Raw genomic sequence first — 25,609 nt, 5'->3', positions numbered from 1 at the left:
GGAGGGAGAATTTCTCCAATCCTGAAGAGCACAGTTACTGCACCTACCAGGGGCCTGATGTGCATCCTGTGGGGGTGGGTGAATGCCTCAGACAATAGGGGGCTTCCTGCGCAACGCAGAGGAGACCGGCGGTCACTTCCACTCAGTCCCCCTGCTCAAGGGCCAGCTGACTCCCACTTCCGGGTTGGCCTGCAAGGGCTAGAGGTTGCCTTTTGTAGCCCAGACTTGCCAGAGAGCTCTTTTATGAGCTGCTTATCTCCCTGTATAAGACAAAAGGCCCTCACTCCCATCCCCCCCTCCCCCCGCTGGGTAGAGCCGGCTGGGGGGAGGGGTTACCACATCAAGGGAGCCCCCACGACCGGGTGAGCAGCTCTGCCTGCTTGTGTTCTCAGGAGAGGATCTGGGGAAACTGTTCATTAGAATCACGGAAGTTTAGGGCAAGTAGGAACTTCAAGAATGCCTGGTGGAACAACATCATTTATCCCTAAGAGCTAAAACACCCAGAGAAGCTCCCAGGGTTGAAATACAGCCTTGAATCCAGGATCCAGGTGCCCTAATTGCAAACCAGGTGCTATTTGAGGGGCCATGAAGTGACTTCAGCAGATGAATGACCCTCCTAATGGGGTATGAAAATATAATATGCTTATGTACTGTTGCTCAGATAGAGCATTTTACAACTGAATATTTTCCAGAGTCTGTGATTTGAAGTTGGAAGAATTCTCCAAAGTAGACGTCTGCAAGAGAGGCATGCAAACCCTTCCAACTAGATATGCAACAATCTGTTTGTGTGCTGGATTTACTGTGATTTATTAGTTCATACATTTCAATTTTTCATTTATGTGTATTCAATAATGTATGTAATATTTTGATCTGCACGTATCAAATTAATACACGTCAACAAAGGACAGCGGACTTTCTCCTACTCTAAAAGTAAACCATCAAAAAAAAAAAAAAATTAGAGGTAATTGCTATAAAGTAGATGTGGCAAACAGTTGGCCCACCAGGTGAATCCAGATGGCAGACATGAGGTCGTAGGATATTTAAAAAGGAAATGAGAAGGTATGTAAGAAGTCAGGAAATCATGCAGAAAAATCTGAATTTCCTGCTTCTTTTGAAAAAGCAAAAACAAAAACAGAACAGACAGCTGGCCACAATGGGCTTGTATCCTTAGATGGTAAGAAGTGGCCCTTGCTAGCAGTGGGGACTCCCTTAAAATGGTTTGCTGGAGTCCACACTGCTCTCTGGTCCTCTGAGGTCCCCGGCATGGAGACTGGGTTTTAGTAGCATTTAACGCTGTTTCAATAATCAACAAACGAGTCTCTGTGGGGGGAGAGAAAAAAAGCTCTGATTTGTAGCATTTTCTCATTTCTATGTTGCAAATATCCTACCGTGGCCAATTTCAAGTGAGGACGGACGGGAAGTCACTAGACACAGAGCTGGGAAGAGAAACGCACCACCGGCACTCATGAGTTAGTCAGAGTGGACTCAAGTACACCATTCACTCCTTTTCAGGTGTTTCCCCCCCCTCCCTGCCCAGCTTTCCCTGTTCCTTCTGTTTCTCTCAGTTCCCTTCCATGACTCCCTTCAGGGTGTGCCTTTGCTATGACACAGGAGGGACCACTGGGAGAATTAGAATCTTGGGAGAGTTAGAATCTGGGTCTAGCTGACTCCAAATGCTGCTTCTCCCATCATGTCACAGCCGCACACGGTTACAAGGGTGCCCCACGGCCCTCCCCATTCGAGCTCCGTCCCTACAGATGCAGCTTGTCTGTAAAAGGCAAGATCAGCTCCGTGCAGTGGTTAGTATGCTTGCTGAGACTTACTTCAGGGTCAGCACCTTGACCAGTATTCTGTTGCCCAGATGTTCCTTTGGACATTCTGGCACCGGACGTATTTCCACAGCATCCTCCTATTATGAATCACATGGCGAAGAAATCATAAGTGAATTTCCGTGAGGGGTTCCGGCGGGCGTGAGTCCAGGGAAGGAAAGGCTGCTGCCCAGCGCTCAACCTGCATTGGCCTTATGTCTAACAGACAGATAACACTTTGCCTTTTATAAGAGGGTTTGTTATTCAGTCCCGAGCTTCGAAGTCAACGCTGACCGCAAACAATTTCCCCTTTAGGAAGGCAAGGCATTGGAGACAAAGAGACAGAGAGAGGAAGGAAGGAAATTGGAACACAAATAGGACTGAGTAACATCCACCAGACGGCACTGCAAAATATTACACCTATTGTTGGTGTGGCGGACTGCTTTTTTTTTTTTTTTTTTTTGGCTGCTCTAAGTCCCCATTCAGAACTTTTTTCCTGCCAAGTTTTTCTAGTAAAAAGTGAGTTTCATATTTGAACCCTGAGTCAGAACAGCTCACAGCAGGCTGTATGTAAACCACCGATACTCATAAGAGAGTGTCTTTCTAGCTGACCATTTTCTTAAACAGATTTGAGACTAAACATATAGATTCTACACAGGCATATCCAGGTAGAGCTTGCTGAAGTTCTAAGTACAGGAAACTTAGTAATGACACATGAGTAACAACTTAGTAATGGTAAATGCACCTTTTTTCTTTTTTTTTTTTTTTTTTCCCACTAACCACATTTGGGACTCTATTTTACTGCATTGGGACTCAAGACCTAAAGAGAAACACCACATCCCTAAGGAAACTTTTCACATTCAAACCTGAACTATCACGGGATCTTAATTATTTTCATGCATGCAAAGGTAACAGTGCCAAGTCCTGAAAACTTGAATTCCTGCCCTTGTCATAGACTATCCCAACACTGGTGGTCTGTAGCTCACAAGGCTCCAAAGAATGTAGTCAGGGCTAATAAAGTCTTCCTGGGCTATAAAGCATGGGAGCTCCTCCCAGATACTCGACAGCAACGGTAACATTTTTAGAAATAGCAATAGAATTGCCTTCCCAATAGCTCTACACCCAGTTTGGTTACACAGAGTGGTTAAGTCACACCTACTCTAACCTCTATTCTCCAAGGCCCAATCCTGCTGGCCATCCTGTCCGGTGGAAAGGGCTGGGCTTGTTTCCAAGGAGGCACTGCCCAACACCCACATGGAGCTCAGCTCCCTCGGACCAAGCTCAGATCACTTGCAGGGTGACCAGAGCAGACATATCGAAAACAAGAAGCCCCCCACCATTGGAGAAGAAACTGAACATACATTCATGGGTGTCTAAGGCTACCTCTCTCTCTGGTCTGGGTTTGAATCTTGGGGATCCTTTGTTGAAAGCTCTTCATTGGGAAATGTAAACACACACAAAATTAGAGAGAAAAATGTCATGAACCATCTTTACCCATCATGTAAGTTTCAACACATTCAAGTCGTGGGCAACCTGGTTTCACCTCTACTCCCACTTACGACCTCTCCCCACTCAATAGTGGATTACTTGGCAGCCAAGACCCAGACATCATACAACTTCATCTGTAAATCTCTAAAAGATAGACTTCTAAAAAGAAACAGCTGTGATATCATGAGATATAATGATATTATATTATATTATATTATATATAATTAAATATATAATATATATATTATAATATAATATATATATTATATATATAATATCATTATATCTCATGATATCACAGCTGTGCCTTTTTAGAATCATGATATATAATATCATGATTAATATCATGATATAATTTCTTATTATTACTTATTTCTTATTCTTATTTCTTATTGCTACTAAATTTCTTATTGTTACTAAACAGTTAAATTTCTTATTGATATTAAACAGTCAGTTCCAAATTTCCCCCTCTCCATTTTTTTTATTTGCAGTTTGTTAAATCATGATCCAAACAAGGTCTACATATTGATGCATTTCCTAAGTCTCTTCTAATCCATATGTGTTTCTTGAGCCTTTATAGTTATCTGAAATTGGAACTAGTTTCCAGAGAAGGAGAAGAGCAAATACAAACTTTTAAGTGGATGTCTGTAGTTTTACTTTCCTGAGTGTGTGTGTGTGTGTGTACACATATATATATTTAGAGAGAGACAGAAACAGAATGGGAGGGAGAGAGATAGCGAGAGAGAAAGACAAAGACAGTAGGAGAGACATCCCTCTCTCAGTTGACGCAGGAGATCCCGAGGCCCACACTCCATCTGCCGCCTGTGCTGGCATTATGGGAATGGATAAATCTCATCCCCCACCACCATTTTTTTTCATAATTGATTTTTAGTTGGGCTCTGTCACTTACAGCCTAGGGAGATTGAATGCAAATTCTTCTGTGATCCCGAGGACAGGGGCATCTTTGTAGGGACCAATACACAGGATGCCTTTCACAGAACCGAGAGTGAATCAGGGGAAGACGTCACCTCACAGAGGCTTGGTGGTTATGTTCTCCTTTTACCTCTCCTGTAGGCTCAGTCATAACTTGGATAGAATAGTTTACCTCTCTTCTCATTATCCTCGCCAGGAAATAAACTCAAGGTCATACTAAATAGTTTCATTAATGTGTTTCCAAAAAAAAAAAAAAAATCAGCAGGGGTGATCACGTCAAGGTAGCCTCAAATTTTCCTTTCTTCCGTAGGACCATCTTTGGAGGAAGTTCAAGTTACAAGGACAAATGCGATTTCTGTGTGTATGAGCTTCAGAATATGAAAGGCTGGTAGAGGGGCCCTCCAGCATTTCAGACATAGCAATTTACAAATAATTGGCACAATCATTACAAAGCATTCCTCTCCACTCAATAAAGCATACCTAAAACCTCTTCTAGACTATAACTTCAGTCCTAATCGAGTTTGTGCATTGTTCCAGAGACCATAAAAAAACAAAGTTCTTTCCTCAGAGTCCGTGATTCTTTTTGTAATCAGTGCAAGCCTGGACACCCTCTCATTCAGTCCCCCAGCAGGGACTTCAGCGAGCGGACATCCCACTGGGCATGTCCTTCTCACTCCTTACTTGTTTTCTCTCTCCTGGCATCCACGTGGGGACAGTTTCTGACCTACGGGCACCTCCACCATGGAACTGGGAGGAAATGGAATGTAAGTAGAAATCGAACCTATCAGGTTACTACTTCTTGACAAAGTTGGTAAAAAAAAAAAAAAATCAAATTTCTATGGAAACTGAAACCACACAATGTGGTTGCTTATATCATCTTTGGATTTCAATTCGGTGGGCTCACACACAAGGCAGTCCCATGTAGAAACATAAACAGGCAACTATAAAGGTTGGGATCACGGGGCTGGGATGCCCATTCTGTATTTTAATTTGCCTGTTGAATCTTGAACAAGATACTTAACCTTCCTGACTCTTACTCTGCAACCTGCGATAACACTGCCCAAATTATTCATGTTTATTTTTAACCTGCCTCATTCAGGAAAGGATTTGAGGCCACTGCAAATGAAATAAGTAGGTCAGAAAACCAAGGCGGCTGGAATATAAGGAGAAAGAAGGAAGGAACAAAGGAGAAGTAAATGCCAGTAAGTAAGCCACTGGATTTAGTAGCTGCAAACAGAAATTTGACCTGAAGTGAAGACTTAAGAAGAAGCTGTGCACAGTCATCTAAGTGTTCCTGCTTCTCCAGTGGATGCAACTTCTTCTCTGTCTGTAGGCTTGAGAGACAATTTCCCTCTGGATCCTCAATGAAGCAGGTGCTGGATGAGGAGGAGGTCTGTGTCCTCGATAATATTTGCACAGTGGACATCACGTCACATCTTGTGACTGCTGCCTCCCTTACTAGGCTTTTTTTTTTTTTACCAACAGTAAGCTCATCCCAGGGCAAGTCAGCAAACACAACGCCCAGGGGTGGGGGCTTTGCACCCCTAATGGTCTTCCTGTTAGATCCGAAAATTAAATTTCTAACATTTAGAGGCAGGGATGATGGTTTATCCCTTGGGCAAAAATGCCCCCAAATTGTGGATCCTGCAACTGAGCTTTCAATAAAATTCGAACAGCAGAGCTGCTGCTATTGCCAGTTTTGGTAAGAACCAGAAGTACAGACATTCTGACAGATAGAGGAAAGGCACAGAGCCTTCTATTAAGTATGAGGATACTAAACAGACTGGAGTCACAGTCATTTCTCATGCTAGCCATCTGAAGTACCCCAGAGAGAGACCACAAGGCAAAGCCTAAGTGATCGCACTGTCCTCGGTCAGCTCCAACATGGAAAAAAGTAGGCAACTGGGATCCTGAAGTTCATGCGTTAAGAGCACAGGTATGGGGGCACCTGGGTGGCTCAGTGGGTAAAGCCTCTGTCTTTGGCTCAGGTCATGATCCCAGGGTCCTGGGATCGAGCCCAGGCTCTCTACTCAGCGGGGAGCCTGTTTCCCTTCCTTTCTCTCTGCCTGCCTCTCTGCCTACTTGTGATCTCTGTCAAATAAACAGATAAAATCTTAAAAAAAAAAAAAAAAAGAAGAAGAACACAGGTATGTTCTTTTAGGCTGGAATGTTTTCAAAGCGATTCTCTTCAGGTTGTTCATAGAGATTATTTTTTACAAAGATCTTAATACTCGAGAATATCAAAGTTCAAGTAGCGCACGTCTTGCTGGGTTCACCCCCAAAACAGACCCCCAAATAACTGAATGGTTTGACTCACAGAGTGAGGTCACTACCTGCAGACCCTTGAAATGTTGGGAGGATGAAAAGAGACAAAAGTCAGTGAAAGTGTTTTGTAGAGAGCAATGAAAATCCTGGTTGTTATCACTGGAATCTCTTGGCAGGACTGATTAGTAACTGACAGCTATCGCACAGGCCTGTCCTAGGGAAGACAACGGCCCAGAAATCATACAACGAAGCATCCGGACAGGGCTATCTGGTCACGACTAGATAATATTCTCCTGGAGACTCGGCTTCCTCCCTGAAGCTCTCCAGCACGGGGAGGGTCGCACCCACCTCGTCCACCGATGGGTACAGGGCAAAGAGCTCGGCCTGCCGGTTGGTCCTCCGGGCCTCTTCATTCTGCTTCTCGAAGTCCTCGGCGCTCACCTGCTGCAGGAGGTTCTCCAGCCGTGGGTCAGGCGGCAGGCTGCGGAGGTCGAAGCCACAGGCGGTGAGGGGCCCTTTCCCGGTCACATCGCACAGCACGTTTAAGGGGCGGGGACGCGCCTGCGGGAAGAGACCCATCGTGTGAGAGGGAGACGGTGGGTCCAAAATGAGAACGCGAGACCCCAGCTGGTCTCACCCCTGCACCCACGGAGGACTGAGGATCGGGCCTCAAGTGGCTTCTGAGCAAACTGGGGGGTCTGACAAAAACCACAGCTTTGCTTCCTGGCCTGAATATCCTAAAATTAAATGTCTCCTTCCCACCTAGAAGCAGGTAATTACTCCTTGGATGTGGATAAACCGGTCCTTGAGGAGAGGTCTGAGAAACAGCACTGTGTTCCTATCTGTTTGGGGCATGTTGTCTTCCGGAGCGGGGGGAGCTGAATCTCTGGGGCACATCGCTCATGTCCCATGCTCGGGCAGGACACAACTGGAAGAGGTTGAACAGAGAGAAGTCTGGGGTGTGCAGGGACCTCATCCTAATCTCAATTTCAGAATTTTCTAGTTTCTAGCCGAAACTAGAAAATAAGATGACCCGAGAGGAGCCTTCCCAAAGAAACCTTCCAGAAATTCTCAGACTGAATATTATGCTTCTGAAGACTGGGATGTGGGGCTGGGAATATTCTTCTGCAGGACTTTCATAGCAGTTATAGGAAAAAGCACCAGAACAAAAAGCAGAAAAGCCCTTTGCTATTCAAAGGGCATCCTCTTTTAGCCGCAGTGTGTTTGAAAAAAAGAGTCTGAAAGCCTTCACAAAGCGGATGCTTTATTCCGTTAGGAATGTTCCGGTAATGGGGAATGGCAAACCCAATCAAAGACTTGGCAAAGACTATATAACCACAATCAGCGATATATCATAAGAATATAGATGAACTGTTATAAATAACTATAAAATTAATGGTAAAATGTTCTCAAGTTCTACTAAATGGATGTGTCACTACACAATTTCTCTATAAAATATCCTTCCTGTGACATCCATCTACCTTAAAAAAGTGTTACTCTGCTCGATCATAAATGTTACCTAACTGAATGTGCTAGCAATAATTAATATTAGTACTTTAATTACTGATTTTTTGGGGTTAGAATTGATGAGGACTTTGGGAAAATGAATTGAATTTACCAAGTTTCTTTGAAAGGATGTCAATAGAGATCATCTCCAGAATTCATCCCAAGGATATGATGGACAAGTGAGCAAGGATTGTGAGGACAACAGCATCTCTGGAACATTGTAGTATCAAAATAATAGAAAGTGTCTAAATATCTCCCCAAAGAAGTAGCATTCAAAGATTTGGGAACTTTCATATAATGGGATGTTATGCAGCCACCTGCAGAAAACCCAAGTAAACATGTATCCCTGGACAAGAAAGGTGATCACAGCACAGTGTATTGCTAATATGAAAAGGGAAGGTATTCGGTATTATCCATAATATCCTCTAATTTTTATGGAATATGTGTGTACCACGGAGGTGCACCATACACGGACTGAACTTCCGTACATTCAGGAACCTGGCCTCCCCATTCCACTCAGAAGGTGCCCAGAATGGGAGCGACATGGAAGGTGTTGCCGGTTGTCTCACAGTCTGAGCATCTCTGCACAATGAGTATTAGTCGAACACGTTTGTGTAACTTGGCTCTACAACCTAGTTGATGACTTAATGGAGTGCTGTTAGCATGCCAGATGAGGGTGCTTCATGGGGTGATGGTCATTTACCCATTGCTCTCTGTTCCAAAGTTTATACTCAGCTCTGTGATGCTGGGCCTGGTCCTCAGCAAGGCACATTTCTGCTTTGCCACCTCTCCTTTTGGGTTCTGCCAGTAGGGGGCGCTAGAGGGAGAAGGGACTTGGCGGCTCCTGGAAAGTTGGTCGTGGCAGTGAGCTCTGGCCTCCAGCGAGTTTGGACGCTTCCAGAACCATCCTCATCTTACCTCCTTGGAGGTATGAGCACCAGCCAGTCAGGCCCTTCTAAGCGGTCCAAGTCCAAACTCCCAGACGCCGTGGAGTATTTCCTCTGAGATTCCCAAGACACGGCCTCTAGCTAGGTCTGGCCCTCCCCTCGCTCTAAGGATCTTCCGAGCTTCTAGGTTCTGATAACTCCAAACTTTTCCCACCAGACCCGTGGTTTCCAAGTGTGGTCTTGGGACTAGTAGCCTCAGCATCTCCTGGGAAACGCTAATTAGAAGTGCGAATTATCAAGCACCACCCCGACCTACTGAATGAGAAATTCTGGGGTGGGGCGTGGCCCTGTGGGTTCAAGCAAGCCCTCCAGGGGATTGCGATAAAGATCCAGATTTAGAGCCTCTGCTCTGGGCCCAAGCCGCAGGATGGCCTTCTGTTTCCAGCTCTTATTTCTGTAGGACCTGAATTCTCCCATTTGGTTCTCTCGGTCTTCCCACACTGGTTAACCAATTCCTTATATTATATTTCCTTTGTTGAGATACCTGGTGTGGCTTCTGTCTGACCAAAACAAGGAAAAATTCAGTTGCTCATGATATAAAATAAAAACTGAATTTAGTCAAAATTCCCAATGAAAAATCCCTTAAAAATCTACAGAGTGCAGATGTCCCATGCTTCAGGAAGCCCATCATATTCAGCCCTGGAACTGATGGCTGATTCCTCTGCAGTGCTCGGATTAAGTAGTCAGCTGGGCGGTAGAGACCACACTGTTGGAACATAGGTATTATTGTAAAACTCTCTAGTCATTTACCATTCAGCGTGGTGAGATGCTTATAATGGGAGAGCCTGAAAGCTTAAAACTCCATAGGTGTTTTAAATTTCAGAAGATGCTCTATAAAACTTGAACAAATTTCTTCCCCTTTGTTTTATTTTTCCTATTTATAAAATGGACAAGTTGGAATAGAGCCCTAGCTTTCTTTAAAATTTTTTTAATTGTGCTAAAATATACAGAATGTAAAATTTTCCATCTTCATCCTTTTCTAGAGTACAGCTCGTAGGGTGAAGGACATTCACACTGTTGTGCAAACCACCATCCACAATTCTTTCTGTTGGTACCCATTTGTACTACAGTCTGTACCCATTACAAGATAATCTCCATTCCTCCCACTCCCAACAGTCCTGACAACCACCAGTCTATGTTTGGTCTCTAGGAATCTGAGGGACCTCTAGGACTAAGGGACTCTAGGGACCTCACACAAGTGGAATTATATAATTTATGTTCTTTCATGACTGGTTTATTTTACTTAGAAGGTACGGGCACTAAGGAAGAGCAGGCATTGACCTAAATACTTAACACATATTAACTCATTTAATACTCAAACAACCCCATGTGTTAGTTACTATTTGGTGTCATTGTGACCAGTGTTATGGACTTGAACATTTATGTCCCTGAAATATTCATGTGTTGAAATCCTACTGCCTAATAGGCTAATGGGAGGTAGGGCCTTTGGGAAGTGATCAGGTCACAAAGATGGGGCCTTCGTCAATAGAATTAGTGCCCTTTTAAGAGATATGAGAAAGTTTGTTTTCTTTCAGTCTCCACTGTGTGGTGATACAACAAGGTGTCTGCAAACCAGCAAGAGGACTCTTACCAGAAATGAAATCAGCTGACACCTTGATCTTGGAACTTCCCACCTCTGAACTATGAGAAATAAATGTCTGGTGTTTTAGCGACCCCAGTCTATTGTAATCTATTATTCAGCCCAAGTTGACTAAGACAGTTCACTTCCCTTCAGGCGCCTGGGTGGCTAGTAGGTTAAGCATCTGACTCTTGGTTTCAGCTCTAGTCATGATCTCAGGGTCATGAGATCAAGCCCTAAGTGAGGACTCACATTCAGTGGGGGGTCTGCTTGAGATTCTCTCCTTCTCCCTCTCCGTCTGCTGCTCCCCCCTCACATGAATATGGTCTCGCTCTCTCTCTCTCTAAAATAAGTAAAAAAAATGCTTTAAAGAAAGACAGCTTCCCCTGAATAATTAATAAGTACTTGTTAGAGAAACTGTATAAAATTGAGAAAAGAATACTTTTTAAGAAGACACAAGAGTTCTAGTACCCAAAGATACTGCCCTCTATATTTCTGTAGGCATGCCTTTCCTACCAAATTCAAGAGTTGGATTCTTGATTTTGGGTTAACATATTAGTATTTCCCATAGTTTCAACATTCTCTTCTAAGGTTTCAGGGGCTGTGTGGTTTTAACGGACACACACAGTATATATGCTCAACTACTCCTCCACAGAACCTCTGCCTGAGTTCTCAAACTTTCCAGTTAACCATGGCTGTCCTTTTCTAGAGCAATCACTCAAATATATCCAACATAGTGTATCAGATTCAAAACACTACTTTGCCTCGTTAGCTCAGCTGTTTCCATTTTTTCCCCAAAGGGTTTAAATATTCTCAAACAAAACTAATGTCAAAGTCAGAGAGCTGAGATTCAAAATTGGAAGAGACCCACTGCAGCCCATTGTTTCCCACTGAGCGGACTCAGGTGGTAAAGTGACTTCCCCAAGATCAAACAATGGTTGACCAAGATGGCGGCCAAGCAGCTCTCCTAAGGCGCTACTCCCTTTACACCAGCTGGTCTCCATACCCAACACTCCTTTTTCATGTAAATATTTCCTCATTCCTCCTTTCCCCTTCTGAAAGGTCATGTACAGATGATATAACTCACTTACATACATATATTTCTTAAATAAACTCAAAAAAATTTAATGGAATGACGAACTAAAAGTAAAAGTTAAAATAAAACGAGATGGCTTTATTATCATCCTTGTCTTCCAGGGAAGGAAGCCCAGAAAGGTTAATTATCCTGCCTGGGGCGACGGAGTTAATATGTGGCAAAATCATGAAGAGAAACCGGGCAGACTGGCCTCAGTGTGGATTTTCACTCAGTCCTCAGCCTGCCTTAGAGGCCCCACTGTGTCTCCTCAGGAATTGTTACGGGGGGGGGGGGGCTGCCCCCCTCCAATTCTACCTATTTTCATTATTGAACTTGCGGGTTCTCATTTGAACACCAACTTCTACAGCTACAAACAGGTTTACAAAAAAAAAAAGTCAGCTAGTAGCATTCTTCCTACTCTGACATTCTCTGACTCCAGCCCTTTCTCTAGTTCAAACACCAACATCATGCCCTGGGCAGAACAGCCCAGTAACCTGGTAACCATGTTTGTTGCTAGAAAATACCTGTGTGCTTGGTTCACGGCCCTCCAAGGACTCTGACTCAAATGTCTGTTTCTGCAGCGTCTTGTGAAAATCTCTTCGGGATCCAGACTTTTTAAAGCCGCCGATCTCCGGACTGCCTTGGTTTCTTTTGTTGTTTATGTTGTTGTTGTTGTTACGTAATTTGGAGAGAGAGAAAGAGAGAGAGGTACAAACGCGTTAGATTAAAAATAAAAGTAATGGCTGGGAGCAGATGCGGCGCTGAGAAATCTTGCAAAGAGAGGACCGATTGTGACTCCTCACATCTAATTATGCACCAGGCCTAATACAAGGCTCTGCTGTAATGAGATACAGACTCGCCTCCTGGCTGGCTCCTTATTAAAGGCAGGAACGGTCTGGGAAAATGCCACTTCGGAGGTGTGGTCATTTCAGCTGCGGGCTATTTGGCTCCAAGCTGATGCTTAACTATGACCCTAGTGTTAAGAGGCTGAAATAAATCTAGCAATGTGCAGAGCAGCAAATAAAGATCGTTTGAAGATTAAAAATAGAGGAAAACTTTGAATGTCCCCATCAGCGTGTTTCACAGTGAATTAGAAAGGCGGGACATGGTTAAGAAAAAAATAGAAATAAATGACCGACAGGCTGAAAATCTCTGCTGTCTCAATCTCCACCCCGTGCACGCCATCAAAGCGGGGTTTCAAAACCGTGTAGCTATGAAAAGGGTTTCAAAGATAATGGCTAGCCCTGTTACTGGGGAAAGAAATTAGACCATTGTGAAAAAGGCAACAGATAGAGGCTGTCAGGTACCAACTGTAGAAAGCTACGTGCCTATTCCCCATTTTTATGACTCAAGGTCTTCTTGGAAAAGAGGCTCAAAGTCAACCGCACAGCCACACGCCCATGTGGCTTGATTTCTCCTGCTATTAGAAAAACCCCTGCATGAGTGGGTAAAGGATATGAAATAAGTAAGGATTTATTAGGCAGATCAAGCAGGAAACAGATCGAGCAGGAGATGTGGGAGCGTTACTCTCAATGATCCACACACGGAGTTTATAACTCTTTGGGAGGGCGAAGTGTTGGGTTGTGCACAGACTTGGTATCCAATCAATTGTCATTGATTAAGTTAATTAAAGGGGGAAAAAAAAAAGGAGATGTCCCAGTGTTGTCTACAGGGAGAACCAGCTCTGTCCTTAGATTTTACTGTGCTCTCAAGACAAGCAATTTGAAGAAAAGGAGACAAGAAATGGCCCCCAAAAGAGGGGCAAGATGGGCTTGGTGACTAATCCGAGTCACCGTCAGCTATAAATGGTCATCTTCGGGGTCTCCTGGCTGAACTGCCCTAAGCCCAAACCTGTATTCACGGGGCTGTATTCAGCATGCCAAATTGGGGAACTGAACAAAGTAAGTAAATGAGTAAGGTACATTCCAAGTAAGGAAAAGAGAGTGAGCATTGAGAAAAGATTTCAAGAGAAATATGCAGCATAATCTCAGGCTTAGAATTCCTAAACCCCAACCAAATAAATAAAATGTAATATATCATCTTGTTCATAAATGTCAATTAGCAAAAAGTATTTTGGGGGACCCCTTCAAACAATTCCCCAGACGTAATTAACCACTTAAAATATTTAAGAAAATTATGTTGGTTCCAGTTGCTTTAAGTGTGCAAATGGCGGTGTTAAGAAGAAGAGATATATGTGTGAGCAAAATTTATTTTTTTTCGCAATTTATTTTCTACTATAATATTTTCTATGAACAGAGACCTTTGAGAGAGAGCCCCACATGGGATTTCATAAACCTGCTAGCTTTTTTTTTTTTTTAACATGTTAGCTTTTTAAAAGTGATTCTCATCCACATAAACTTCCCCAGCAACACGCATGTGTGCGCTGGATGGACGGCTTTGCTAGTGGATAAAATGCCTTTTGGGACTCTCTCCAAGAGTTCAAAGAAAAGGCTACATGGACTATAATGTCTTGGGGAAAAAGTACCCAGCGCAAAGTAGTGGTAAATAGTGAGCTGTGTCCTAAGATCACTCTCGTCATTAAAATACACTGAATCCGTGCCTGTTTTTCCTGAAGGATCCAGTTTTAAGGGGAAACTTCCCAAAGGCATTAAGTACTATAAATTAATTCTAGGGCCGCCTGGGTGGCTCAGTGGGTTAACATCCAACTCCTGATTTTGCTCAGGTAATGATCTCGAGGTTGTGAGATCAAGCCCCGTCTCCGGCTCCTCACTGGGCGTGGCCGTGGAGCCTGCTTAAACTTCTCCTCCCCCACTCGCTCTGCCCCTCCCCACCTTTAAAAATTGATTAATGAATTAATTCTAAAATCGAATGCAAACAGTGAATTAAAACACTGTTTTCACACTTTGGTATCTGCCCTTGGCCTTCCTTCAGGCTTGTACACGCCAAAGGTTCAATGTCAGATGTCTCCTCACCAGGCCACCTGCTCGGGCCACAGAAATAAAAATCAGGAAGCAGCCTAACTTAAGACCGTGTGTGTCCTGACAACCAGCCTTAGCTTTATTTCTTATCTTACAAAGTATACCTATTTCCAAGTATTTACTAACAAGTGAACAACACACACACACACATACACACACACACACACAATTACAGCTCTGCACTTGCCCCCATCACCCTCAGTCATTTTCCTCAGTGCCTCTATTTCTTCATCAATGACATATAAACACAAGGTGAATTCTAGGATATTTGCCCAGCTTTAAGATTTTATGAGGAAAAAGTTCATACACCATATCTGGAAACATTCAAACCAGTTTTCTTCCAAAGAAATTAGAGCTGGGAGAAGTCAAATTTATTTGGCTCTTGCTCTTCTGCTATTTTATGCAAATACTTTCTTTCTTTTTTGGTCTTCCATTGTTTGAACATTTTCTGGAGTTACTTAAATGAACCCCAAAGACACTGACAAATAGGCATTAAGAAAATGAGTCACAGAACAGTGTTAAAAGTTCACAACATAGATATATGCTAACTCTCTATATGTACCAGCCCTCAGCATTTTGGGGATGGAAAGCATTTAGACTAAAGTTTTTCATGGTTGTGTGTTTGAAACCAGAGCAAATGTTTCTCCCCTTCCTCGTTCCGGATTTAGCATCTACTTCCCCATTTTGAAGTCTCAGAAAGTCACAAAGCTCCCTTGTGGCAGCAGGGGTAGAGCTGGCTGGGGGAGAGGATAAGTGGTGGTAAGGATGTAAAGATGACTCATTTTAAAAGTGCCAGCCATGGAAGGCAGAAACCACCACCGGGTAAGTAGTGAGGCTGCTTGCTGAGTGACAGTGGCCACCAGAAACCGCAGCCTCGCTACCCAACGTGGGCAACTGAGCCAAATAAAGCCCTGCTCCTGTTGAACCTCTCTGCAGACAAGAGAGAGAGAGGGAAGTGGGCCAAGTGGTAGGAAATCTATTCTTAAAATGAACAAACCTACTGCTTCTGAAGAGAACTGCATTCCTTATCTCCAGACACTACCTACTGTTGTATATTTGGGAACCACACAAAGACCAAACATATTTTATTTATTTTTTGAAAAGATGTGTTAAATTTAGACAGAGAAAGAGAGAGAGAGAGTGCAAGCTGGGGGAGGGACAGAGGGAGAAGGAGAGAAGAAGACTTCTGCCGAATGAGAAGCCTGACATGGGGCTTGATCCCAGGACCCTGAAATGGTGACCTGAGCCAAAATGAAAAGTTGGATGCTTAACTAACTGAGCCACCCAGGCACCCTAAGACCAAACAGATTTTAAAGACCAAAGTCTTGAGAGAAAGTATGGAGTGGACAGAATTTGGCTCTAGAGGCTGGGATCAGGGTTCAGATGCTGCCTCCTTATGTACTGGCCATGAGATCGTAGGCAAGTGATTTCATTGCTCTGAGTCACAGTTTCCTCAAGGGTGAAATGCGGAGTAACACTGCTCATTTTGAAAGCCTGTGTGATGACTGGAAACAAATACACATACATCTTCTTCTCCTTCCTTCACTTCCCTTTCTTTCCTATCCCTCCCATACAATTTGGCACTAAAGCCATCAGAACATGGCAATCCTCCATGCCTTAGGATGGGGAGTAGGTGAGGAAGCCCAAAATGGGAAGTTGAAGGCCAAACAGGGGGAGGAGAACATGCATAGAAAAGGGCTGCCTGGCATGGAGAATCAGAACTCACCTGGGCTGAGGGGGGCACCCACGCCTGGAAGAGCCTGGCATGTGGTAACAGAGTAGACATTCTACATAGAACAAAGAGGCATGCACCTGGAGGGGCAGCCTGCCAAGTGTGTCTCTATGGAGGGGTGGCCTGGCACTCAGTATCAGTGCAGGGCAAGCCACACAGCGTGGATGGTGCCCATCCATGGTACCTGTCGCAGGGTGTTAGTGTCAGAGCCAGCATATTAGGAGGAGGGTGACTGTGGGATGGAGAGTTGAGGTGGTTGCATATCAGAGGATTAATCAAATAAACATCATACGGACAATAAGAGTCATGTTTTCCACTACCTGAGAAGGGATAAAAATATGGAAAGGAAGAAAATTGGAACAAATACTCTGATGTCGTGTTGGAATTACATGTATCAACATGAACTCATGGTTTTCAGAACACATGTGCGTGTGCGCACACACACACACAAACACACACACTCCCTACCACTGTTCACTGAGAAGACATGGGAGGAATGACACTTTAATAGCAATGAGCACACTCAACACCTACAGCTTGGCTTCTAAGTACCACTTTCCACTTAAAAGGAGTCATATCTACTTGGAGAAATGACTGAATCCAGGGGTGAGGAAAGGAAACTGTAAGAGCAGCTTGGAATACCTTGTGACCAAAAGCAAGGATGGGCTCAATGGTTGTTTGAGGGCATGTGAAAAAGACAAAAGGACCAGTTGGAGGGATTCACACTGGTCAAAGTGAGGACAATATGAGCATCAAAATAAACCACAGAACTAGATTCAAACTTACTGAATAAAATAGGAAACTATGATTCAATGCTGATACAAATAAACTGAAAGTTTGGTGAGGAACTGGGCATTTTATAATCATCAAATCCAGATGGAAGGATTATTATGTCTAAAAAAATAATGGCCCTGTGATCTCAAGGTCATAAAAGTCAAAGAAAGATCCAGGAACTGTTCCAGAGTAAATAATACTAAAAGCATGTGACATCTAAATGCAATGCATGCCTTTCAACTAGATTGTCTTGCTCTAAAGGGCATTCTTGGGACATTTGGTTAAAGCTGAATAGGGTCTAAGAATTAAATGGTAATAATGTATCAATGTGAATTTCCTGAATGTGATGTCTATATGCTAATTATGGTGGAGAATGTCCTTGTTTGTAGAGATTACACGCTAAAGTATTTGGGGATAATGGAGAATTAGGTTGGCAACCTACCATCAAATGGTTTGGGGGAGGGGAAAAAGATCTTTGTGTTATACTTGCAAGTTTTCTGGGTATTTGAGATTGTTTCAAAACAAAAGGTGAAGAATAGACTGAGTGTCTGGCATTGTAATAATTCTATTAGTGGGTCCTATTTACCAGGCTGTGTATCCATTACTGTAGCTGCTGTGAGCATAGGAGCTCTCATATCCAGAGACATCTAGACATCTAGAGTGATTCCCTCTTCCTGCCAGGCCTCTAACTTCCCACGTTGGCTCGGTGGCTATGAGCAATGACTGACTGATAAAGGGGTACAATATTGCCACACCCTGCCTCAAAGCTGGACAGTGGGAAAACTTTGTACTGCTGTCCCTCCAGGGCACCTGTATGTTGGCCAAGAATTTTTCAGCAGTCTTATCCTGAGTTGACTCCTTCTGCTTCTCTTTCTTGCTTCCCTCATCCCCTTACAGGCTTTTCCTAAAGAGGATACTCTCAAAAATCATGTGCATCTGAATCCCTGCCTCAGGCTCAGCTTCTAGACCATCTCAACTAAGACAATCACCCACCAGCTCAATGAATAATAGTTATTATTAGTAGTAGCAATGACAATACCATTATATGTAACACCAATGCAAGTGTTACCATCTAGATGACCATATTTTATGGAGATGCTGAATTTAAAGTCTTCTAACATCTTTATTTGTGAATAATATCATTTTTATATGGGAACTTTACTTTCTTACCAAAAGCAAAAGTCGAACTTGGAGAAGCACTCACTTTAGGATTTCACTTGCAGAATTCTCCCAAAAGACCAATTAACACCCAAGTGAGGTTACTGTCCGCATTAAACTTGTTCCATTCCACTCCATCCCTTTTAGGAATTCTTAGTGGATTACCTTTCCCAGTCGTGCAGCTAAAACCGTGGTTTGGATTGGATTTTGGGACTTCAGTTTTCTGATGGCTTAGTAGCAATGATTCTCAATGAGGGTAATTGATGCTTCCATTTTTGATTGTCTCAATGACCAGGAGGTACTACTATATTTCACATCCTGAAATGCCTGGGGCATCCCACACAACAAAGAATGATCCCAACACATCTATCATCATCCAACACAGCTATCAAATATCCTGTCTTTCATGGAGGTGAAAAACCAGCCTGTAAATATATGAGCCAGACCCCCAGTATTTTTGCACCAAATTTTCCAGCAAAACAACTACCATATAAATGTAGGGGGAATTAAACTCTGTGATGGTTCAATCTCTACCAAGAGCTTTCTCCCCTTTTTGGAAAATCACATTACTAACAGCAATGCTGCTTGTGGTCTTTGAGTCACCCACACAACACACCTGTTGTCGTCTGCTTTTGTAGGTGTGATACTTGCAGTGATGGTTCCCGCAGCTGCAAAGAGCTACTTGATCATGTTCTCTGATGGAGCTGTGTCCAAGCACTTGCATATTTACATACATGCTATTTAATGTATTATGCTTCTTATAGTTCTCCTTTATATAACAGTTGGGACATTTTATTAACTTTTAAAAATAAGAAAGTTCATGGGTGACAAAGATGGTATTATAAAATACTCATTACACAGAAAGATGCCGTTGGGTCTGATAGATCCAAGAACAATTGTCTTAAAGAACAGGATATGGATGTTTGCTTGCTAACATTTCATTCATTCTCCCATTCAACATATGTCTATAAACTATCTCCTGAGAATAAGGCACCAAAGAGGAATGCACAAAAGTCCTAGCTTTAAGGGAGTCCCTGTCCCCCGTGAAGTCATAGTCTAGTGAGAAATACATATTTAATAGGGGAGAGAAACATTCAGAAAAGTCATCAGAATGCAAGAGGCCCTCTGCAAGAGGGCTACCTGGGTGGCTCAGTCAGTTAAGCGTCTATCTTCGGCTTAGGACATGATCTCAGGGTCCTGGGATCAAGCCCCACATTGGGCTCCTTGCTCAGTGGGAAGCCTGCTTCTCCCTCCGCCTCTGCCCCCTGCCCTTGCTTCCTATCACTCACATGCTCTCTCTCTTGAATAAATTAAATCTTAAAAAGAAAAAAAAAAAAAGAGTACAGTGTAGAGTATGACAAGAGTTCCCAAGAGAAATACAAACAGCAGGCTTCGAAAATTTACAGAAGGGAGCCACTTCCTCCAGCCAGGTCAGGGTAGGCTTCATGAATGCCCTGGCCTTGGGGCTTCAGCGGGGTGTAGGTTCATGGGGATGGGAGGTGTGTGTCACAGCTCAGGAGTGGCTCAGTGATTTCCACAGCTGGATCACTCTCTGTAACTGCACAGGCTGACGAGCCTTGCTTGCTTCCTATACTTTTAGAAAGCAAATAGCTGAATACCTTGGCAGCCAGCACAACAAATGCATGTCATAATAAGCAATTATTGATCAGGGAGACATTTTTATGGTGTTTTGGGAGTAACTGAATTATATGCACTGATGTGTTTGAATTTTAATTGTTTACCAGTTCACTGGGAGTAAAATATGGAGTAATAAAACAGATGATACCCCATTCCTTGATGTCCTAGCTCTCCTTGAGCACGACCTTCCTTCAGAATTACTTTAATCACCCAGGATGAAAGACAAAGTCTAAGGGCTTTTACGATGTTGCTCATAACATTCCTGAAATGTTTCACTGTCGCTGTGCATTATACACCGAGAATAAATAACATGTGAACAAGTTTAATTACTTAAGAGCTCGACTTTCCTCCAAGACACCAAACACAATGTAAGTGAATCACTCTTTAGTTCATGCAGAGAAAATGGCAGAGGAAATAATGCTTAAGTAATAATGCTTAAATAATGCAGGCCAAAGATGCCTGCAAACATCAGTCCAAGCAAAATAATCAAATATTTGGAAATGAGATGAGATGAATATGCAACCATGGCCCCATTCTATTTGTGAGATCGAGGGTCATTTCCAAAAGGCATGGAGAGAAAAACACTATCATTTTTAGAGCAATGACACCACATTTTATGGTGTTTATGTTTCTAGACATGAAGGATAGAATGGAACCCATTCAAGGCATCTTCCATTATAAGTACCACAAACATCTCAAGTAGGAAAACATATTCCAAAAGGAGATCACGTAGTTTGTGTTTCTGTGTAGTCGAATCTTTCTTATTAAGTGAAAAAGAAATTCTAGAACTTTCCTATTTCCTTCATAGGCAGCATTCTTTGTCTGATTTAAAAGCCTCAATTATAGAACTTGAGTGGCAAATGCTCTATAGAATTATGAGCGTGGGAGGGAACACAAGTGGCCATTACTCCACTCCCCTGCCCCCTAAGTGGGATTCAAAGCCATTATCACAGATAGCAAGGACATAAAAGACTATCCTTAGATATTACAGAGAAATGTAATATCAGCAAGGAGATAATTGAGGAATAAAAGAGCTAAGTAAATCAGTGTTTGAGTGCGTGGTTATGGATGGCAGAGACATGTCCATAGAAGGTGAAATGGCTTCATTAAGTATGGTCTTCCAGAGGAAAGCAGTGCCCCCTCCACAGTGCATTAAAATATACAGGTAGAATTTTTGGTTCATTCCTTGGACAGGCTAATATAAGTGCTTTATCTGAAGTGTTCAGATCTTATTTCACTTGAAAGGAATATTTTGGATGGGTTGAATTGGAACTAGATAAACCCTAAAGCCTTCTGATTTTCCAAACTTTATCTGTATTTCAAGAATATGGAAATTATAGTGCTTTTGAGGGGAAATCTACCCTGAATCATTAATTGAAAAGAAATCTTCAGTAACACCGAGTTGTCCCTTGTTTTTTTTTCCTTTGCATATAATCTTACTAACATCTAATTGAAGTTATTTGTCAACTGGGCAGGGACACGTGAGCCATATTCTGTAGTACTATTTTTAAAATATCATAAGTGGTAGCTAATCTATTATGATAGGCCAAGATATCTAAGCATTTTGCATATGTTAATTTATTTATTGCATATAATATAACTTGTGTGGTAGACACTGTTCTAATTCCTGTTTTCCCAATTAAGAAATGGAGGCACACACACAAAAATAGTTTGTCTTAGGTCACACAGCAGTAAGTGGGGGAGCCTGGACTTGAAACCATTTACTCCTGCTCCAGAGAAATCATCATTCTGTGAAATAATAAAGTAAAACCATAGCAAAGTAATAGATCTTCCATTTAGCGAGTAATTAATCAATGTCAGGAACTATCTTAGATTTCTACCCATTGATTTTAGGGCCCAATTACAATTCATCTTTTTTAGATGACACTTGAGTGAGTTGTGACAAACGCAGAGTTGTGTAACCACCACTGCAGTCAAGACTTAGAACAGTTCCAATACCTCAAAAGTCTCTCGTGACCTTTTGCAATCCCTTCCTTTGACCACCCGAAGGCTCCAGCAACCGCTCATCAAGTTTCTGTCCCTACAGCTCTGCCTCTTCCTGAACAGCAAACAGATGGAACAATGCGTTAGGTTCCTTTGTCTGGCTTTTTTCTCATTGCGTGATGTAACTGAGAGTCATCTGTACTGCCTCAGGCATGAGGAATTTGTTCCATTTCACTGCAGAGTAGCATTGGGCTGTATGGACGTGCCAGAGTCTGGCTATCCCTTACCCCACTACGTACGATTTGGGCGGTTTCTGATTTTTGGCAGGCACAAATAAAAGTGCTATAAATATTTGCATATAGATGTTTAAAGGAACAGAGGTCCTCAGTTCACTTGGGTAAATACCTAGGAGTAGGAAGTCAGGCGGTATGATAAGCGTATATTGAACTGCGACTTGAGGGAAGATAAGGAAAGAAAACTCAACGACAGAAACAATATTCAGAAAGTAAATATAGTACATCCAGTTACAAGAACTAGAATACAAGTTCAGGAATTCATATTTTATTTTGACCAATCATGTCCAGCACTGGCTAGGATACGGGGGACAGGGCAGTTTCACGCCCTGATGGTAATGGAGCCCATCGGTATAGCTTTCCTGGAGAAAAATCTGGCAGTCCTTAGGAGGACGTGTCATATGCCCAGACTTCATATCTACCCTCGGAAATCCTCACACGCACGTGTCGGGGCAAGTGTGCCTAGATGTCTATTTCGATGTTATTTATGACTGTGAAAATTGGAGACAATTTCAATGTCCATCAATAGAGAAAGATTTGGTAACATAATGATACATTCCTTCACCTCACCCCTAGAATACCAGGCGGGGGGATAGATCTCTGACACGGAAGGAATGTCAAAGACATTACTGAGGGGCACCTGGTGGCTCAGTTGTTGAACGTCTGCCTTCGGTGCAGGTCATAATCCCAGGGTCCTGGGATCAAGCCCCACATCGGGCTCTCTGCTCAGCGGGGAGCCTGCTTCCCCCTTTCTCCCTGTCCGCTTCTCTGCCTACTTGTGATCTCTGTCAAATAAATAAATAAATAAATCTTTAAAAAAAATGAATCAAATCTTAAAAAAAAGATATTACTGAAAAAAATGGTACTTTGTGTATATATACAACATACATACATATTTATAAATGTGTACTTACATACATAATATTTATGTAAAATACAAATATCCATCTATATGTTGGTGAGGGTCTGATAAACTCTGGAAGCCTGTATAGCAACAACATCCGTGCATTAAGAGGGGGTTGAAGGAAGGGCAGGGAGCGAGCAAGGAGTGAGGCAGAGACCGCCTTTTACTTGATACACTTCCACATGGCTTGATTTCTTTCAAAATGAGCATGTATTATTTGACAAATAAAATGACAGATTCAAAGGAGAGCCAATTAATCACTAAGCAGCAACTGGCCAGCACGCCCACAGTGTCCTCCTCCAACTTCCCAGTACCCTGCTCAAGAAGACCCAGAACAAATGGACACTCACCCAAATGAGCAGAAAAGTTAACACCTGAATCTGGACAGAATCTCTGTGGATCAGATGGAGCTGGCAGAACAATGTCCCATTTCTTGTCCCCACAAAGGGGAACACATGACACTTCATACTGTCCTTCCTGCCAGGCCCTGAGCAGTCAAGGTCTACATGAGCCAGAAATCTGAATGCTCCTTCTTCATGGTAGTGGCTTATGGATGGAGCCAGGGCCAGACTCCCCCTGGTTGCACTCCCTTTTTGGCACCAGAAACCCCCTCTGCCTTGCCTTTCTCTTTCTACCATCATTCAGCAATGACTAAGAAACAACCCATAGGGGGACGCCTGTGTGGCTCAGTCTGTTAAGCATCTGCCTCCAGCTCAGGTCATGATCCCAGGGTCCTGGGATCGAGCCCTGCATCGGGCTCTCTGCTCAGCGGGGAGCCTGCTTCCCTCCCCTCCTCTGCCTGCCTCTCTGCCTACTTGTGATCTCTCTCTCTCTCTCTCTCTCTGATAAATAAATAAATAAAAAACCTTAAAAGAAATAACCCATAGGAAACAATTGAGCTGTAAATGTATGCAGGGTTGGGAGATGTCTGGCAATAGTGTATCACAGTATGTTGTATTCTCCCCACAAATAAAATATTACAGGTACATATGGGGCAGAATGTGTGCTAAGAATATATTTTCATGTTTGGAGTACCAAATTCAGAGTACCAAAGGATCAAACAGTGGAGCAGAAAAAGGTGCTTCCTCTCTAAAACACCAGTCAGGGGCACCTGGGTGGCTCAGTGGGTTAAAGCCTCTGCCTTGGGCTCGGGTCATGGTCCCAGGGTCCTGCGATCAAGCCTCGCATTGGGCTCTCTGCTCAGCAGGGAGCCTGCTTCCCTCTCTCTCTCTCTGCCTGCCTCTCTGCCTACTTGTGATATGTCTGTCAAGTAAATGAATAAAATCTTTAAAAAATAAAAAAATGAAAAAAATAAAACACCAGTCAAAGCTTCCAGAGTTGCATACTCCTACCGAATTTCTCAGAAGGGAACTGGCCCATTATACAAGCGCGCAGAGAACAGGACCAACAGCAACGCCCAGCCCCAGCATGTCGCCAAAGATAACGCTAAACAAGATACTACTTTGTTTCATGGGGGGAGAAAAAGGGCACAAAAATTTGAATAAAATAAATATACGAATAATCATTGTTGCTATAGAAGAGATAAAATCAAATAGAGACTCAAAGGGGAATTCAAAAGGGATCATGTGACTAATGGATTAACATTTTGACTTAAAATTCTCAGTAAATAATATCAGGTTTGTGAATTACATTTAAACCATGACAGCAAATATAGAAATCACAAGGAAAATTAGGAATACAGATTTGATTATGTAAATAAATCTGAATGTTAAAAAAGTTAGAAGCAATTTTGAAAGACAAAGAACATACTGGAAAAGGAATATCTAATATATGCCAGACAAACAATTACTATCCCTAATAAATAAAGGTAGTCCTAGAGATAAACAGGCCCAGACAAATACATTAATAGAGGCGCACAAATTTCAGGAATAAATAGGACATGAAGGAAAAATTATAAGCTGGCCAACTTAATATACGGACAACGGATTCCCCAATTTCATAACCAAAAAATGCAAATAAGAGAGTCTTTTTGCAAGAAAAATTGGCAATTTATTAAAAGGTAACATCCAATATTCTTGAGGATTCATGCACATATTATTGATAATTTTTCAGTTATATTATTTCCAAATCCTTAAATTTGTGCATAATCCTAGACAGAAAAATTCCTCTCCTAGGGATTTATTCTGAAGGAAAAAAAAATCATAGCTATGCACAAGAATGTTACCATTTTGGAGTATAATCCTGAAAAACAGGGACTCGTGTGGGGTGCCTGGGTGGCTCAGTGGGTTAAGCCACTGCCTTCCGCTCAGGTCATGATCTCAGAGTCCTGGGATCGAGTCCTGCATCGGGCTCTCTGCTCAGCAGAGAGCCTGCTTCCCTCTCTCTCTCCCTGCCTGCCTCTCCATCTACTTGTGATTTCTCTCTGTCAAATAAATAAATAAAATCTTAAAAAAAAAAAAAACAGGGACTCGTGCAAACACTAAAATTGGTTAAATGAATTTTGATATAAATATATCATACAACCATTAAAAATTGGATTGAGGAAGAATGTTTAATAGCAAACAGAGATAATCACCAGTTACTGTAAAAACCCAAAATAGCATCATGCTACAAATAGTATCATAATCTGATTTAGTTTTTATACAAATATAGATAAAATGAAATA

At 42.6% G+C, this 25,609-nt stretch overlaps 1 protein-coding gene across 3 annotated transcripts in view; it reads right to left on the bottom strand.

Annotated features, from left to right (window-relative positions):
- The window catches only part of DOCK8 (dedicator of cytokinesis 8), a 209,058-nt gene that overhangs the window by 120,901 nt on the left and 62,548 nt on the right, over positions 1-25,609 (bottom strand). For all 3 annotated transcript variants that reach the window (XM_059142619.1, XM_059142620.1, XM_059142621.1), the window contains 3 exons: positions 12,126-12,249; positions 6,843-7,055; positions 1,824-1,909 (listed from right to left, as the gene is read on the bottom strand). In XM_059142619.1, coding sequence (XP_058998602.1) covers positions 1,824-1,909; positions 6,843-7,055; positions 12,126-12,249 — 423 coding nt within the window. The remainder of the gene's footprint in view (positions 1-1,823; positions 1,910-6,842; positions 7,056-12,125; positions 12,250-25,609) is intronic.

This window comes from Mustela lutreola, chromosome 12 (genome assembly GCF_030435805.1).
Source record: "Mustela lutreola isolate mMusLut2 chromosome 12, mMusLut2.pri, whole genome shotgun sequence".
Lineage (NCBI taxonomy): Eukaryota > Metazoa > Chordata > Mammalia > Carnivora > Mustelidae > Mustela > Mustela lutreola.
Note: the sequence above shows the minus strand (reverse complement) of the source record. Positions and strands in the feature narration are given on the sequence as shown.